Source organism: Mustela nigripes, chromosome 7 (assembly GCF_022355385.1).
Source record: "Mustela nigripes isolate SB6536 chromosome 7, MUSNIG.SB6536, whole genome shotgun sequence".
Classification (NCBI taxonomy): domain Eukaryota; kingdom Metazoa; phylum Chordata; class Mammalia; order Carnivora; family Mustelidae; genus Mustela; species Mustela nigripes.
The window spans coordinates 13550626-13567684 of NC_081563.1; the positions used below are offsets into that span (position 1 = coordinate 13550626).

The window sequence follows — 17059 nt, forward strand, 5'->3', positions numbered from 1 at the left end:
ATGGAAGTAAGTGCTTAAAATTTTCCACAAAAACATTTGGCACATTCGCACGTACTAAATGTTGGGTTTTGATTTAAATACTCAGCTGTCATAGAAGCCATCAGGATTGGCAACTGATCCCTCAGCTTATATTGGTCTACAGCCCAGTAAAGTACCTGGGCTTGGTCCTGAGCCTAAGGTGCTCATATTTGCTCTTGCTTCCTGCTGACCATTTAGCCCTTGCTGGAAAAATATTCCTATACCCACCATGAAGGTGCAGTGGATTTAACTTCTGTGCTTTTCCATATGTGCCTTCTTCTAATTGAAGCATCATATTCAGCACTTCTAACCTAGAAAACATTTTATTTCATATTCCATTACTAAGTATTTTAGAATTCAGGAATGACATCCAATTTTTTCCAAGAAATCTTAGGAAAGGTCTGACACTGTCTAGGCAGTACTGATGGCTTTAATCAAAGAATGCTTAATGTATGTTGAAGGGGCTTCTTCTAACTCACTTCACTAGTCTCTTCTGAATTTTCAGATAATCATAATGTGCTTCCATTTATTCTGGAAATTCAAAGTGATAACACACTTTCTTGATGAAGTCATTCTATGAAAAAAGGAAACTTTGAATATTATAAGACAGGTTCATTTTTCCTTGGAATAATAAAAGCTGTGGCCACAACCATTTTGCAGTTCCTTCCCCCCTTCCCCGCTGCCTCCAGCTACCATTCCTAGATTTAAAACCCTGGAAAAAGTACAGTTTCACCAGCCACCACTCGTACCCAGTGTCAGCAGCTCATATAAAACCAGGGAAAATATAGTCAGGATTAAAGAAATCTGTAAAACTGTGAAGTAAGGCCATAGCATGTAAAATGCAATTCCTCTTACCAAGTACATAATTTATTAAGAAAGCTCTTTATAGGAAATCTGCTTGACACCTTATACTTGGCAACTACTTACTTTTTTTTTTAGAAGAACAAAAATGGACAGAATGTTTCCCAATATGGAAATTCATTAATTTTTAATAAATATCTCTATGTCTGTGTTTCATACTCCTCTGCCCCCAAGCACAGTTCTCCTTTCCCATCTTTCTTCCTCAGTCCTAAAATGAGTCACCTCCTATAACCAGACTAGAACTAACAAGGCTTCATCCCTTCTCCCACCCCCATCTTCACTGTCTCTTCCCTCTCCCCTCCTCCACCACACCCACTATTAAGTGAGGAGCCTTTGGCTTTGGGACTCCAACTGGTATTCACTTTCACTACCCTCCTAGTTCTGTGAGCCATGTCCAGCTTTGTAATGGAGGGTGAGTGGATTTGATCTTCCTCTGTGGTTATTTTCTTAAGAAAATAATTATTTTCAATTAGCCATAATTTAGGACAGCTTTGCAAATGAAGGAGCCCTTCATTTTCAGATCTCTTTTTTCAAAATACGATAAAGGGGAGTCAATGTCATAAGTGCTTTCTCTTGGCCAACTGCTCCCCCTCCACCCCGTGCTCCCAGGCACATATTGTTCTTGTATATCTGAGCTGCCTGACATCCTCGGGTTGCAGAAGCTTCACAAATGCTTTTAGCTGCATGTTGAGTGGGGCCATGTAATCATCAGGACTTGGGTGTAGAGATTAGCTTTTGATCTTCTAACATTGTTGTCTTTTGCACTTTCCAAAACTCCACTTAGTTTTCTGGAAAGGGAATGCTCTGATTTATTTTTTCAAAGTGAAGTCCTAATATATTATATTATATTATCATCTTTAGGGATTCTTTCTATTCTGAGGAAAGGATAGGAAAGGCCTAACTCATTCATTTCAGAGGCAAAACTACCATCAGGGAGTGAGGCAGGAGAGAGGGTGAAGGATAGCATAATATGTGGCCATTGATCAATGAAGAACAGGTGAAGAGGAAATAGAGTGAAGGCCCCACCCCAAGCCCTACTCAGAGAAGTTCTAGGTCAGCAAGCATGATGATCCTGCCCTTGGTTTTTCAACTCTGTTCATACCCACAGTTCCGTTGTTTGCCAAGGGCCTGCCTCAGGCCAAGGGTAAGCCATGGTCACTGAAAAGAGCTATGTGTAGAGCAGGGGTACTGGGGTGTAGGTATTGGTCATGTCCTCCTACATTTCTTATTTAAAACTTTTCACCCAAGACAATGTATCCCAGGGCAAAATCTTAGGTTGTCTCTTCCTGCTTTATGTGTGGAGACATCATGTTTAAAAAAACTCAATCTGAGTTCAAGCTTTTAAGAATTTATTTCAAGAAAAACATCAAAAAATTTGTAAAACTCTTCCCTTAGGATTTTCATTTTCATCTACTAGTCCATATACCAGTAACAGGCCAGTCAGACAAATTTTTTTAGAATCCAAGTGAACTTGCACTCAGGGTAGAGCAAGAAGAAAAGATAAAGTAAAAGAGGGAGTGAGTTAGAAAGAACTAGTGTTCTTGGGCACATCTTTGCATCTTAACAAAAACCAGATCAATTCAGTGTTTTATTTTGATGATTTGCTCATTTACCTTGCAAAATAGATTATGATTTCCTGAGATACCACAGTCCTGAATGTAAAAACACAAAGTGTAGGCTGGCCACAGTTTTATTACCATCCCATTATTGCTATTAACCATTACATATAGAACACTTACTATGAGTTAAATACAGTACTGAGTATTTTATATATCATGTCCTATGAATACCAATGCTATGAGCTGTTGTTTACACCTAGACTCAGTGAGATCAAATACTTCATTCAATATCAGACAACTCAAAGTTGACTGAATTGCAATTCAAAGATTCATGCTACCAGCCTGTAGGAAATCTATTTCCTCATTAAAACACATTCTAAGATGTATTTGCTTCATACAACATGGAGCGAAAAGAAAAATCTGACTTTGGTTAAATTCAGTAGTTTTGACTGGGAGCTCTGGTTGCCTTCAAGGGGGGGAACCTAGGTGCCTGTTGAAGAAAGGTGAGAGGAATACATGTGAAAAAATGATATTCAAGATGTTTAACTTTTAAAATATAAAAGATGCAAAATATAAAAATATTTCACCAGAAAAAAAAAATAAAAAAAAAAATTCAGTAGTTTTGGACCACCAGTGCCTTTTTGACTCACAGAAATGTCCAAGTTTTAGTACTGATTTTCATACAAATTGCAGAGTAAATGAGACCATGAGGCAAGGACTAGGAGGTAACTTGATCATCCTCCAGCTGAAAAAGTAATTATTGTAAGGTTAAAAAATAACTCTGAGGAGTTTCATTTCTTTAAAAACCATAACTTCTTAAATAAAGTAATTCTACTGAAATTATTTTAATTATATGGTGTTTTTGTTGTTATTGTTGCTATGCATTTTCTTTTTTCCAGTTAGAAATCATCTTTTTCATTGTCTTTTTTTTTCCTTGTAAAAGAGTTTTAAATGGCAAAAATAGTAAAAAAAAAGAAATAATATAAATAAATAAATAAATGTGTGTGTGTGTGTGTGTGTGTGTGTGTGTGTGTGTGTGTTTATATTCATCATTCCCGTGAGTGGTTTTATATTTATGGCTGTAGGTAATCATGCACTTTATGTTGTTTTGCAGGTTTTTAAACTAGATGTGAGTAATTTTACATTTTATATGTTTTGCTTCAAACTGTTTGTGTTTTTGAAAATTACCCCTGTCAATATACAAGATTCATTCATATATTGTATCTAATTATGGTGATATGATGATGATTAGAACCAGTGCTGCAATGAACAGGCTTTTACGTACTATTATAAAAAGGTGTCTAGGGTTGTTATCTAGAAGTGTAGTTGCTGACTGGTCTCATAGAGCATGCCCATCTTTAGCTTTGTAGAATATTGCCAAAACTGACCCAGTTTGGAAGAGTTCCAAACACCCACATAGGGCTGCAGCAACCAGAAAGTGAATTTGCTGAAGTGGGTTAGCTTCATGGGTGGATGCAGGGTGGGTATACAACGCCGTTTTCTTTCCATGAGCCTGCTGTAATAACATAGCTAATTTTTTGCAATCTTGAAAATTTTGGCAGATTATAACCAGAAGCTGAGATTTCTATATATATTGAGTTTTTCTGTTTCAATTTTTTCCCCCCTCTCACTCCAGTGTGAAGATAAAATGAGTTCTGTCTCAGTTTGAGCACTCTCTACAAATAATGCTTCTCAACTAGGTCTACTACTGGTATAGGGTGTTCGTGCATTTGAGAGCTGGAAAAGCAAAGGTTTAGAACAGAGCAGTACTTCTGAAACTTTAATGTGCATAGTGACACCTGCGCCTCTCATGAACTTAAAAATTTCTATTTAGTATGTCCAGAGTTGGGCAGAGAATCTCCAGTTCTAACAAGCTCCAGGCAATGGCAATGCTACTGTTGGTCTGAAGACCACAATGAGCAGAGAGGGCTAACCTTGAAAGAACAAGCATTTGCCAATATTTAAACCTTTCCAGAGTTAATACAAATTATCTTTTAAAATTCCTTATCTTTTGTTTCTCTGTAATCACCACGAGATGATGTAATAGCCAAAACACTTTTGAGCCAACTTCTTTCAAAAAATCCATATATTCTTGATAGAAAGGCAAATGATTGAGTCTGTTACAACATAACAAAGGTAGATCTGTCAGTCTCATTTTTGGTGAAATAACTTGAGTGTGTACTTATTTCAAACACAGTAATATGTTAGTACTGCATTAACTTGCCCCCATCTTTACTGAGACATAATTGACATATAATACTGTATATGTTTAAAGTATACAATATGATGATTTGATAAAAGTATATATATATAGTGTGTGTGTGATGAGAACATTGAAGATTTACTTTCTTGCAGACTTTCAAGTATATAATGCATATTATTTATTATAGTTATCATGCTGAACATTATATATCCAGAACTTAACTGTCTTATAACTGGAAGTCTGTACCCTTTGTCTAACAACTCCTCATTCCCTGTGCCTCCCTCTGAAGGCACCACCACCCACTCCCATCCCTAAAAACCACCATTCTACTTTCTGTTTCTGTAAGTTTGGCTTTTTTAGATTCCACATTTAAGTGAGATCATATAGTATTTGCATTATTCTGTTGATTTTTTTACTTAGCATAATACCCTCAAGGTCCGTCCATGTTATCACAAATGGCAGGATTTCCTTCTTTATTATGGCTGAATAATATTATGAAATATGTGTGTGTGTGTGTGTGTGTATGTGTGTATACACACACATATATATATTTATCACATTTTCTTTATCCATTGGTGAACATTTAACATTATGTCAATGTCTTGACTTTTGTGAATAATGCTGCAGTGGGGTCGCCGATATCTCTTTGGGATAGCTATTTCTTTTTCTTTGCCTAACTATCCAGAAATGGGATTGCTAGATCATATAGTAGTTCTATTTTTAATTCTGCTGGGGAAACTCTACTGTTTTACATAGTGGCTATACTAAGGTACTTTCCCACCAACAGTGCACAAGTGTTCCCTCCTCTCCATACCCTTGCCAACTCTTCTTATCCCTTTATAAGAGGCATTCTAACAAGTCTGAGGTGATATCTCATTATGGTTTCGATTTGGATTCTCTCAATTATTGGGGCTGTTGAGTATCTTTTCAATTATCTGTTGGCCATTTGTATGTCATCTTTGGAAAAAACATTTGTGTCTTTTACACAGGTCTTCTGCATGTTTTTAACTGGAGTATGTGTGTGTGTGTTTGTGTGTGAATAGAAAAAGAGAGAGAGTGAGAATGTTGTGTTAGTTCCTTATATACTTTGGTTATTAACCCCTTATCAGATATATGGGTTTCAAATATGTTTTCTCAGTCCCTAGGTTGCCTTTTCATTTTATTGCTTGTTTTTTGCTATGCAGAAGCTTTTCAGTTTGATGTAGTACCACTTGTTTGTTTTTGCTTAGCTTTTTGGTATCATATCCAAATAATTGTCACCAGGACCATTGTCACAAAGGAAAATAGCAAGAGAAGAAGAAAGGAACAAGAGCTGCAAGAGTCAGAAATCAATAAAATGATACTAGTAAGTCCTTACTTATCAATAATTACTTTAAAAGTAAATGGACTAAATTATCCAAACAAAAGGCATAGGGTGACTGAATGAATTAAGAATAAAACAAAATGAAAGAAGCAAACAAAAAACCAACTATGTGCTTGCTTAAAGTAACTCATTTTAGCTTCAAGAACACACATAGGTTTAATGTGAAGTGATAGAAGAGGATATTTTATGCAATCAGAAACCAAAAGAGAGCAAGTACAGCTACATTTACACCAAATAAAATAGACATTAAGTAAAAAATTATAACAAGACGCAAAGAAGATTGCAACAATTGTAAATATACATACATCCAACAAAGGAGAATCTAATATATTAAACAAATACAAACAGATCTGGAGGGAGAAAATGACAGCAATACAATAATTGTAGGGGATTTCCATATCCTGCTTTCAATAATAGATAGAAAGAAAACAATTTCACTTCAGCATCCCTGCACCAACAGCCTTCTGCAGAAAGACAGAAACCTGGGAACTACAATAATTCCTTTAGGAATTGCTATTTATGTTCCCAGTCTTCATGGTACCTAATGTCAGGTCATATATATCATATATAACATATATATCTTGAGGAAGATATGGGGGTTTGTATGCTTCCCTTTCATCCTTGGGTATTTAACAAGAAATAATGAATTAGTACAAATTGAGTGGACACTAATGGTCAAAACTACTTGGTTATTACTTTTTTTTCCTAATTAAATACCAAGAATTTCACCATTAAGACCAAATTTAAGTAAAATGCTTCAAATGGGGAAAGTTGTTGTAGTTGCTGTTTTTATAGATCAAAAGTTATTTACTAACTATTCTTCTAAATAAATATACATAATGCCTCACTGAGAACAGTGGCTTGCCAGAATATGTGACAGCATTCTAGTTAAATTATAGAAACATCTTACTGACCTATATCAGTTATAAAAATAGTTTTGCATAAATCTTGCTAATACATCTACCTTCCTATTTAAATGAATTGCCTTGATTTCAGTAGTTTAAATGTACTCCTTTCCCCACTGTCCAAAAAACCTGAATTCTAAGTTATAAGATAATAAACTCCTCTTTGTATAGAATTCTGGCAAGTTCTTCCAGCCAGCACAGCAGTCATGTAGCAGAGACCTAGAGCTCCCAAGGTCACTCCCAAGGACAGAAAATTTGTGAATGTGTGTCTTTTATTCTATGTGGAATTAAATGCCAAGTTTGCACTGGACAAAGGCCAAGGCTTTTCTGGGAGTGGTTCTGGACCATCTTTGATTTCCTGGCAGGACATGCATTTCTGACTGTGCTGGGTCAAATGCATAAAAGATTACTTATCAGAAAAGGCAGCAAAAGAGTTCACCTTTGTTTTCCTTTTTCAGAACCTGATCTCTGGCTATGAATGTATGAAAAAAGGGAGAGCCCATTGCTTTGGGTGTGGCAGTGAGAAGAGAGTCATACTCTGAGCCTGACTTTAGTACAGTCTGACTCTTCTGTGTCTGGAAAGCCTACTCTGCTTACCTATACCCTATGCACCTCTACCTCCTCCTTCTGATGCCTCTCAACAGTGGATCATTCATCTCTAATGCCTTTGGTTTATTCTTCTTAAGACGTCCTCACTTGACTGTGCCCCAGGCTCTCCCCACCTTGTACCTTTGCCTCACTTACAGGTGGTCCCATTCCCCACTGATTGCAGTCTTCTTGGTGTAAGAAAATGCCATAGAAGAGAATGAGCTCTGTAGTCAGACAGACCAGCAGCTCTGTTTTATCAGTTTGGATGTGGGACTTTGGAGAAATGATTTAAACTCTCTGAGTCCTAATTTCTCTAACAAAAAAATGGGAATAGAAATATATTCTTTGCAGTGCAAATTATGTAAAGCATCTAGTGTAGTGTTTGGTACATGGTTAGTATTACACACATGTCACTTATATTTTTATTTTAAGATCCTTGTATAGTTGAACATTTCTTTTAATTCATATTAAAAGTAGCTAGATTAGGGGCGCCTGGGTGGCTTAGTAGGTTAAGCCACTGCCTTCAGCTCAGGTCATGATATCAGGGTCCTGGGATCGAGCCCCACATCGGGCTCTTTGCTCACCCGGGAGCCTACTTCCTCCTCTCTCTCTGCCTGCCTCTCTGCCTGCTTGTGATCTCTCCCTGTCAAATAAATAAATAAAATCTTTTTAAAAAAAAAAGTAGCTAGATTAAAGCTAAAAACACTAAGGTATGTGTATGTATGAAAATTGAAGCAATCTAGCTTTGCTGCTTTCTAATTGTGTGATTTGAGGAAAGTCCTTAAACTCTCAGTCTAAATTTTATTATCTAAAATTTAGCAGTATCACAGTAAATATTCCAGAGGGTTGTATGAAGATTAACTATGATAATGCATCAAGGTAACCAGCAAAGAACCACAGCCAACAAATATTCAACAAATATTAGGGACTGAAGTAATTGTTTCTACTGGTTGGACTGGCCTCCTCCTCTCTCCCAGAGCTCACTGTCTTTTAGGTAAGGTCTTGGGATAGAAGGGGATGTGGAGACCCTTAGGGATTCTCTGGGCCATGCCCCTCATGTACAAATGTGGAAGCTAAGGCTCAGGGAGCCAGTGGAGCTGGCCCAGGCCACACAGGATGCTAATGGCCAAGCCTACTGGAGTCCTGGCTGTTTCCACAGTTCCCCAGGGTCTGACCTCTCTGCCACCTCTCATTTCTGTGCCTTTTGACCTACAGGAGTGCACAGCAAGGCCTTTGACAAATAAACAGTGGCCCAGAGATTAGCTGCACCTGAAGCTGGTTATGCAGGTTCACTTAGCATTTGAACCAAGGGCGGAAACTCACCTACACCCTGACTGCAAAGGGATTAACCCATTCTCAGACTCAGTCTGTGAATTATGGCCCACTTAGTAAGTACACAAAGGGAGGGAAGAATTAAATCTCATTAAGTGAAACGTAAACCTGTATAATTTTTTTAGTAGGCAAATGAAAAAGAAAAAGCAACTACAAATAAAACAATTGAAAAGAAACTAAATATATTTGGAGGTGCAGAAAAAATTCCAGATACTCTTTCTTCTGGCTCTCATACATCACAGACAAGAAGGGAGTATGATGGAACACAGTGCTAAGGGTCATTTTCTATGAGAGATCTCGAGGGCCATCTTAGAGTTCTGCTGACCACCATCATGTTTTCGAACATCTTTGTAATCTTTTCAAGTCCTCTACTTCAGCCAAACTGAGTTTTTCTCTGTGCCCTAAACAAGCTAACTTTGCTCCTACCACAGGACCTTTGCATTTGCTGTTCTTTCAATATGTATAGAGGTTTTGCTTAGAAGTCACACCTACAGTGAGGTCTTTCTGACCATTCTAGTCAGAGAAGTCCTCTATGCTTTCTCATGGAAATTCTCTTTATCTCCCTAACACTTATTGACACCTAAATACTTTTCATTTATTTACTAGTTTCTGTGTTTATCATCTTTTGTTGTGCCCCTACCCTGGTATAAGCTCCTTGAGTGGAAGGACTTATCTTTGTTGTTGCAGCACCAATGGATCAGTGCTGGCATATCAGAAGCCTGCCATGATTACCAGCTAAGCACAGACAGGAGTACAAGTTTTGTGTAAAGTGAGAGATAGAAGGGGAATAGGACTGAGTTGTGATGGAGAAGGATTCAGTATTTACTAGAGCTAAAGACCTCGAGTGACTGGTTAAGGATTTGAACACAATCCTAACAGCAGTGGGACTCTCTAAGAGAGAAAATGAGGTGTCAGAGAATGTAAGTTCATAAAAGAGTTCCAGCTCCAGGTGATCCTGTAAAACAGGGTCCCTACCTGTGTTTAGGGAACATTGAACATTGATCATAACACTCAGGAGGGAGGTGACCTGATGCACCTGTCACCACCCCCTCCATGCTGATATCCTGGTTCCCTTGGGGCTATAGCACAAATCTGACTTCCCACTTTCCTTTGTCCAAAAGAATGATGAATGAAAATGTAATACTGTATGTATGATCCTGGCTCAGAGGAGAAAAAACGTACTTGCAAGAACAATTATTCAGTGTTAATTTCCAGATATGTTTAAGGGACCAGCAGCCATGGGAATCGCCTTTCATTTCGCTCAGGTCTCAGGATGTGCCTCCTTCTAAACCAGGAGCTGGACACAGTGGGTGTAGATGTAAGTTTCCAAATCTGTAGTTCATTAAGCTCTTCCCTCGGTACAATATTATTTTAAAAATCCCTGGTGGGTTTTTTGTGAAGGAAAAGAATTCCCCCATGTGACACATATTGGGTACATGTGCAGAATAAACTGAGATTTTAGCATCCTTTGATAATTACATTTCTTGCAATTCAGCTGTTTTAACACATTTTCTTTTTAGTTATTTAGGTTTTGATTATATTTATGCCTAGACGCTAGCATAGGTATTATGTTCCAAATATTAAGTAAGATGTGTTTGTACCATTTTCTGTGAGATGCTGTTTATCCACATTTCCTAGTAATTTTTCCAATTTTATTTAACTTCATTTAAGTTAAATAAATTTTGAATTTTATTTAACTCTTATTGATGGGAAGGATGTATTAAGATACTTTTGGCATTCTTAATCTAGGATCCTTGCTTCAGTGGTATTTCATGCTACCATGTAGCAGTGCTTTCTATGTGTATGTTTGTAATGTGTGTATTATATATAGAAATCAGTGATGCCTTTTATTTAACTTAATGGATGAATAACCTTGGCTGTAAATACTTTCATTCATAGAATTACTCTTGTGATACAGCAGCCATGTGGTCTTGTGGCAACACTTGAGCTAACTAAGGCCAGATCAAAGTAAATGAAAGAAAGTGGTACCTGCTTCAGGAGTTTTAATGGTCAGCTGGGAATTTGTTCTCTCGTTACTTCCTAATAAAATGAGATTTCAGTGATATGAAATGACAGGAATTGCAGGGTTTGGATCAGCTTACCAGAATTTGCCAAGAGAATCTGTGTCCCCTGGGTTTGAGACCAAAGTACATATTTATTTATTTATTTATTTATTTATTTGGCCCAGGCCTGTGGGAGTACACACGATTTGTCATTAAAACAGGCTACTGGCATTCTTACACTGTGAGTATATATTTGTTTCACTAGAAAGACTGAGGAAGAAGCTATTAGTAAAACTATGTTGATCTTCTTTGAGAAGAGGGGAAATTAAGCCTTAGGGTGAAAAGGAGAAGGTTCAGAGGAATAGCTGATGTGTCTGCGATAATTATGTTTACTTGGGTAAGAGGTGTCAAAGTGACATTACTCATGAGGCTGATTTGAACAGAATGTTGCAAATCACTTTCAAGATTTTTTTTGGACTTCCCCATATTTTTGGAAGTTGGAGTCAGGATTACTGGCTTTGGTAATTAATCCTTCCCAGCCTGCATTCTTTGCTACTGAGCATAGCAGTGATTCAGGGGCCCAACCTGCTAAATCAAGATAATGCTTGACCTCTGGAAGCAGAAGCCTTTTCCTCACTTAGCTAGAGAAACTAAACCCAGGAGCACAATTGGTAAAATCAACAGAGTTCATATTTGAAGAGCTGTAGAGGGAACTTCGAATACCTATTTTGGGCATTTTTGAGAGTATTGTAAGAATATAAATATAAAACGTTATAAACTCAGTGGACAGGGTTAGTTTTTGTGTGTGAAAACAGACATGGGGCCCTTAAAGAGTTTTAATATGTTCAAGCGAACTGTTGATTTCAACATAAACTTATCACAGATAATCTTTCATGTCTGCTGTGCTTGCCTGTTTATTTGCCTGGCGTTAGTTTCACAAGAACATTATATACATTACTACCGCTGCAATGGGTAAGGAAACTCTATTGGTTTGGTTTCACCAGAGCTAAGATTGTTTGAAATTATTTTGTCCAATAAACTATCCTTATCTTTGTTTTACTCTCCAATTAGTTATAATGCCGTTAGACAACCCCAGTGACTCCAGCGAGATTGTGAAAATAAAATGATCACTTTGCTTTTTTTTCAAGAAAGGGAAATCAGATCACTTTTCCACTATGAAATCAATTAAGTCCTTTTCAGAATGTCATCCTTCTTTGTTTCTGCTCTCACATTATGGTGCCAGAGGGGAGCCATCAAGTTTTGCAAGACATTGAAGATCAGAGTGACCCCTTTTGAAAGAGTTAAGGTTGAAGGAGCCACAGTCTCTAGAACGGCCATCAACACTTGGCACAGAGTAGGTATTTAAAAAAAAAAAAAATTGAATGATAAATGAAATTAAATCATGATTTTCTGTTGTTTTAAGAATAATTTTGTTAATCATTCAAAGAGCTTACACATGAGATTTTAAGACCAGAGAAGAGAAACATTTTAATCAAGCTTGCCGTCACATTTTTCCAACTCCACAAACAACTATGAAAGGCCTGCTATCTCCTTGAATTTCAAGATCTGTCTGAGGTTGAATGAACCAAGAATCATCTTTTGTTCTAAAAAAACAGATGACACAGTAGATCCTTTTTGCGCACTGTCACCCCACATCTGGCCTCTCATGGCAATCTGAACTTGCTTTTATGGTCACCCTTGTCTCTCTGTCTTACAACTGTTGGATTACTCTGCCCGTTCCAGTAGACTGCACACTCCTTGAGGGCAAGGTTTAAATGTACCACCTGATTTTATATTCCTGGAGTTCACTTAGTCCCTGGAACATACTAGGAACTTGAAAATAGAGGACAGAGTGAATGATTACATGATCAAATTCTGAAAGCTTGTTTGAAGCTATGACATCCTTTCAGTTCTTCTGTATCTGTGGTGTGTGTGTGTGTGCATGCATGGGTGTGTCTCACCTAAGAGGTTATTAACCTCATATAATTATGATTTTTTCTGTGGTTAGCCTCATTTAATTTTACACTGACTCCTACATACAATCTCATACCTCATACCCACCAGATACATCTATCATAATATCTCTACATACCACATATGCTCTCTCATTTTTAGACTTAAAGTCTAAAGCAAAAAGAATAATTTCCAGATTTCTTTCATTCCCAACAGCCCAGCCTTTCTGATGTTAGCTGCTGAATTCTTTGTCGGCGAAGTTGCAGCCTGTGGGCCATCCTCAGATATTTTGTGTTTTAGGATTCAGCTAGACCAGCAATTTTAAACAGAGACTTGCCCTCATCCTCAAATTCTTTGCTCACTTAAGCCAGCTTTGCATGGCAGTCTCATCCTCGGACACTCTCAGAAGCCTAACTTTTGTAGCCTGAAGTGTGGGGGGGCTCAGAGAAGGTGGGTGGAACTCATGAATCAGAACAGTTTTCCTTTAAGTCAACCTTGAGTCTTGGCTCATGTTGATGTCAAAAGCCCTCGATTTGGAGGGGAAGAATGTGAGATGAGTGTCCTTCCTTCTGTGTTATAGCACAAAGTGAACTTTAGAGGGAGGATTCCAAGTTGTTTAAGATCTGAAATATTTGCTCCCTGCCTTTCTAGTACACGTGTTTGAGGCTGAGAATCTTATCAGTAGATAAGGGCAGAGAGGCTGCCATCCCACATTCCACAAACTCACTTCCAGATGGCTTAGAGACTAGGGGTGAAAAACTCAAGCTCTTCAATCAAGCCAAACAGCCCACACCTTTATTGCCCCATTTGTTTAGGGCCCTGTCATGGGCCTTCTAACATCTCAGAATCAGCCATGGGGGCAGCTGTTTAATTAACTCCTCAAGGCTGCATTTTGGTAGGGGCAATTCATTTATTATGAAAAACAAATTGAAAGCTCTAAGAGTTTTTTTGTTCCTTTTCTTCTTTAGTAGTTACTGTTATCTGGAGCTTCTGATTTAGTGCAAATAGCAACGTTGATGGTTTTTTAAAAGGTGCTACTTGATCTTTTGTGTTGTTTTTTTTTTTCTTTCCTTTTTATTTTCTGAAATAAGACTGGCTATATGCCTTGAACACAGAGATTGCTTTTCCTTGGTACCAGGAAACAATGACATTTTCCCAGACTTTTTTATGTGTTTTAGTTGTAACAATACCACATTTGCAGTATTAACTTCTTATAACAGTCATGAGGTTACATGCTTCTCTGTCCCAGGTTAAATTGTGGTTGTGAATAATTTTTAACTAATTTAATTCTAATAATAGTCTGAGAGCTTACTGTAAGAGACCTCTATGCTAAGCCCTAAGAAATATACTGGAAGAAAAAAGAAGACCCCTTGAGAAATTTATAGTCTCGCTTTCTGGGAAAATACATAACTCATGTTTTTATTATTTTTAAAATTTTTTATTTGGAGATAATTTTTGATTTAAGAAGATTTTGCAAGGATATTGCAGACTATCTCCATAAACTCCACACCCAGCTTCCTCTAATGCTAACATCTTATATAACCATGATATCAAAACCACTAAGTTGACATTGACACAATAGTATTAGCTAAATTGTAGACTTACAGACTTTACCCAGTTTTTCCACTGGTGGCCCCTTTCTGTTCCAGGATCCAATCAGGATCCCACAGATTGCATTTAGATGTCATGTCTCCTTTGTCTTCTCCAATTTAGGACAGTCTGTTGGTCCTTTCTTGTCTTTTGTGGCCTTGATACATCTGAAGGGTAGTGATCAGATGTTTTGTAGAATGTCCCTCTATACTTATCCTTCTATTTATTTTTTAAAGATTGTATTCATTTATTTGTCTGAGAGAGAGAGAAGGAGAACAAGCAGGGGGAACAGGGGGCAGAGGGAGAAGCAGGCTCTATGCTGAGCAGGGACCCCGATGTGGAACTTGATCCCAGGACCCTGGGATCATGATCTGAACTGAAGGCAGATGCTTAATGGACTGAACCACCCAGGCATGCTTATACTCATTCTTTTAGTGCCTATTGAGAATCAGCCTTTCAGAATGTGCCCTGGAGACAATGTGGGTTTAGAATCACATGGACTTAGAGTAAGAGGCAAAGGGGCCCCTCATTTCTAAAATGTAGAAGCGTAGAAACCCAGGCCTCCTGACTTTTGAGGCAGTGCTGGAATTACCTTCCTGTCCACTTTGGAATCCCAGAGAAACTTAATTCCTGGGGAAGTCTGACCTCTAGGTGTGGTCCAGTGATGCCTGGAGACCTGGTCTCCACGTGTTTCCCTGAGCCCTAGCATGGAGCCTGGTTAATAAGCACGAGTGAATTGAGTTCAGTTTTCCTCCAGAGAATCAAAATGTTGAGAATGGTTCAAGAGCTTCTGCCAGATATGAGCTAAAACTGTATGGAGGGTAAAGAACTGATTAAGTAGAGTAAGGTCAAGGGGGGGGGGCAGATTCCTCATAGCAATCTAAGATACTTATAGAAGAGCCATAGTTGTTGGGCAGTAGATCTAAAAGAGCTCTCAAAGAGTGGGTAATGTTCCCCTATCCTGTGGCAAATACTTTTCTTTACCCACAGTGTTGAAAGGAAAGACCTATTTGCCCTTGATCTCAGAGTGCTTTCTGCCCATCTTAATTCCTAAGACCCAGGGGCACAGAAGGTGGCAGTCATGGATTATCTCATATTCTATCTCAGTTCAGTCTCTCAATTTCACAAACCATTTGCTAAGGTTCAGACAAGACCTTAGCAAAGTAGTAATATCCTCAAATCTCAGGGTTATTAAAATATGCCAGTGATGGAGCAGTGGATTATGCTATGCCTAGTAAGATGGAGATCACGGCCTTGAGCAGATACATCAGCCCAGTGAACCCTGCTGTCATCCCCAATCTGACCATGGTTCTGTTGGCCCTTGGTATGTTCTTTGCCCCCTGGTTCTTCATTTATGAGGTTACCTCCACCAAGTACACTCAGGGTATCTGTGAAGAGCTCCTCATCTCCTTGGTGGCCTCGCTCCTCATGTGCTTTGGAGTCCTCTTTCTGCTGCTTTGAGTTGACATGTACGGATAATAGCTCCCAAGAGTTCCAACCAGGTGGCTTCACTGAATTCCTGCTTTTTAAAGCTTTTATTTATTCATTTATTTATTTATTTATTTATTTATTTTTACTATTGCTGAAAGTGTCCCACCTGCTGCTCACAATTAAGGCAATGTGTGACTGTCCCAAAGAATAATTATAATTATTGTGTCACATAGTGAAATCATTAATCTAGAATCTTTGGGGAATGTGCAACTCTGAATCATAGAGTATTCTAGAAAACAAGCTCATGCTTCATTATTAGTAATCAGAAATTAACACTTGGTTCTCAATATTTCTGTAGTCCTGTTGGGGATAGGAGGGCTTTCCCCTGTCATCCTCTGTTGGCAGCATCCCAGTGTGTGCTAGGTGAATGGATTTGTCTTATGCTTTGGAGCACAAAGTAAGCAGGGAAATGACCTGGGAATTAAGAGTACGGGGTACTAGTGCCAGCTGTCTCATAAGTGATTTTGAAACTTGGGAAAAATGGCTGTGCGTCTGGGTTGCAGAGTTGCTCCTAGCCATACTGTTACAGAGTTCAACTTGACTGATAGTTTTTGAACTAGATAGTAAGAAGGACATATAGAAGTGGCCCTGGTGGGGATAAGGTTATTGAAGATGATCAATTAAATCTTTTGTTGCAAAACATTAAAAAGTTGTGTTTTTTACATTTAATTTTTTTTTAAGTTTGGAATAATTATCCAAGTAATCCACTGCATGGAATTTAAAAGGGAGGATTCTGACATTAGTCAAATCTGGTTTTACATACCAGCCACTTATTAGCTGTGTTCCGAGGGCAATATGGTTAACTTTTCTGAGCCTTAGTTTCTTCATCTTTAATGAAAAAATAAGTGTAACCCAGCACCCCCCCCCAAAATTGGTAAGGATTAAATGAGTTATGGAATGAAATACGCATTGCACAGCACATGGCACATTGTAAGGGTGCTATTGATTATGAAGGCTCTTCTGCTTGTAGCGTTCTGAGATTCTGAGAGTCTGACCTCGTGGTTCTACTGGAGTGTTACCACTGAAGTCACCATCTTCTGTAAAGTTACAATTTCTAAACCTGAGCTATCAGACGCTTGCAGGACAGGGTGTCAGCCTAAGTGAAGGTCCACGAAGGTGATCCCTTCAAGGCCATAATAGCTTGAGAATTTGTTAGAAGTTGATGGAACTTTCCTCTAGCTCTTAGATAGGGT

At 38.2% G+C, this 17059-nt stretch overlaps 1 protein-coding gene across 1 annotated transcript; it reads left to right on the forward strand.

Annotated features, from left to right (window-relative positions):
• Positions 1 to 15614: 15614 nt before the first annotated feature.
• On the forward strand, positions 15615 to 15836 carry LOC132022222 (transmembrane protein 258-like). The gene has a single exon (XM_059407549.1). The coding sequence runs from the start codon at positions 15615 to 15617 to the stop codon at positions 15834 to 15836; it is 222 nt and encodes a 73-aa protein (XP_059263532.1).
• The last annotated feature ends 1223 nt before the right edge of the window (positions 15837 to 17059 follow it).

Excerpts from the sequence above, each read along its gene's own strand:
- LOC132022222 (XM_059407549.1), top strand. The coding sequence starts at position 15,615 with ATGGAGATCACGGCCTTGAGCAGATACATCAGCCCAGTGAACCCTGCT.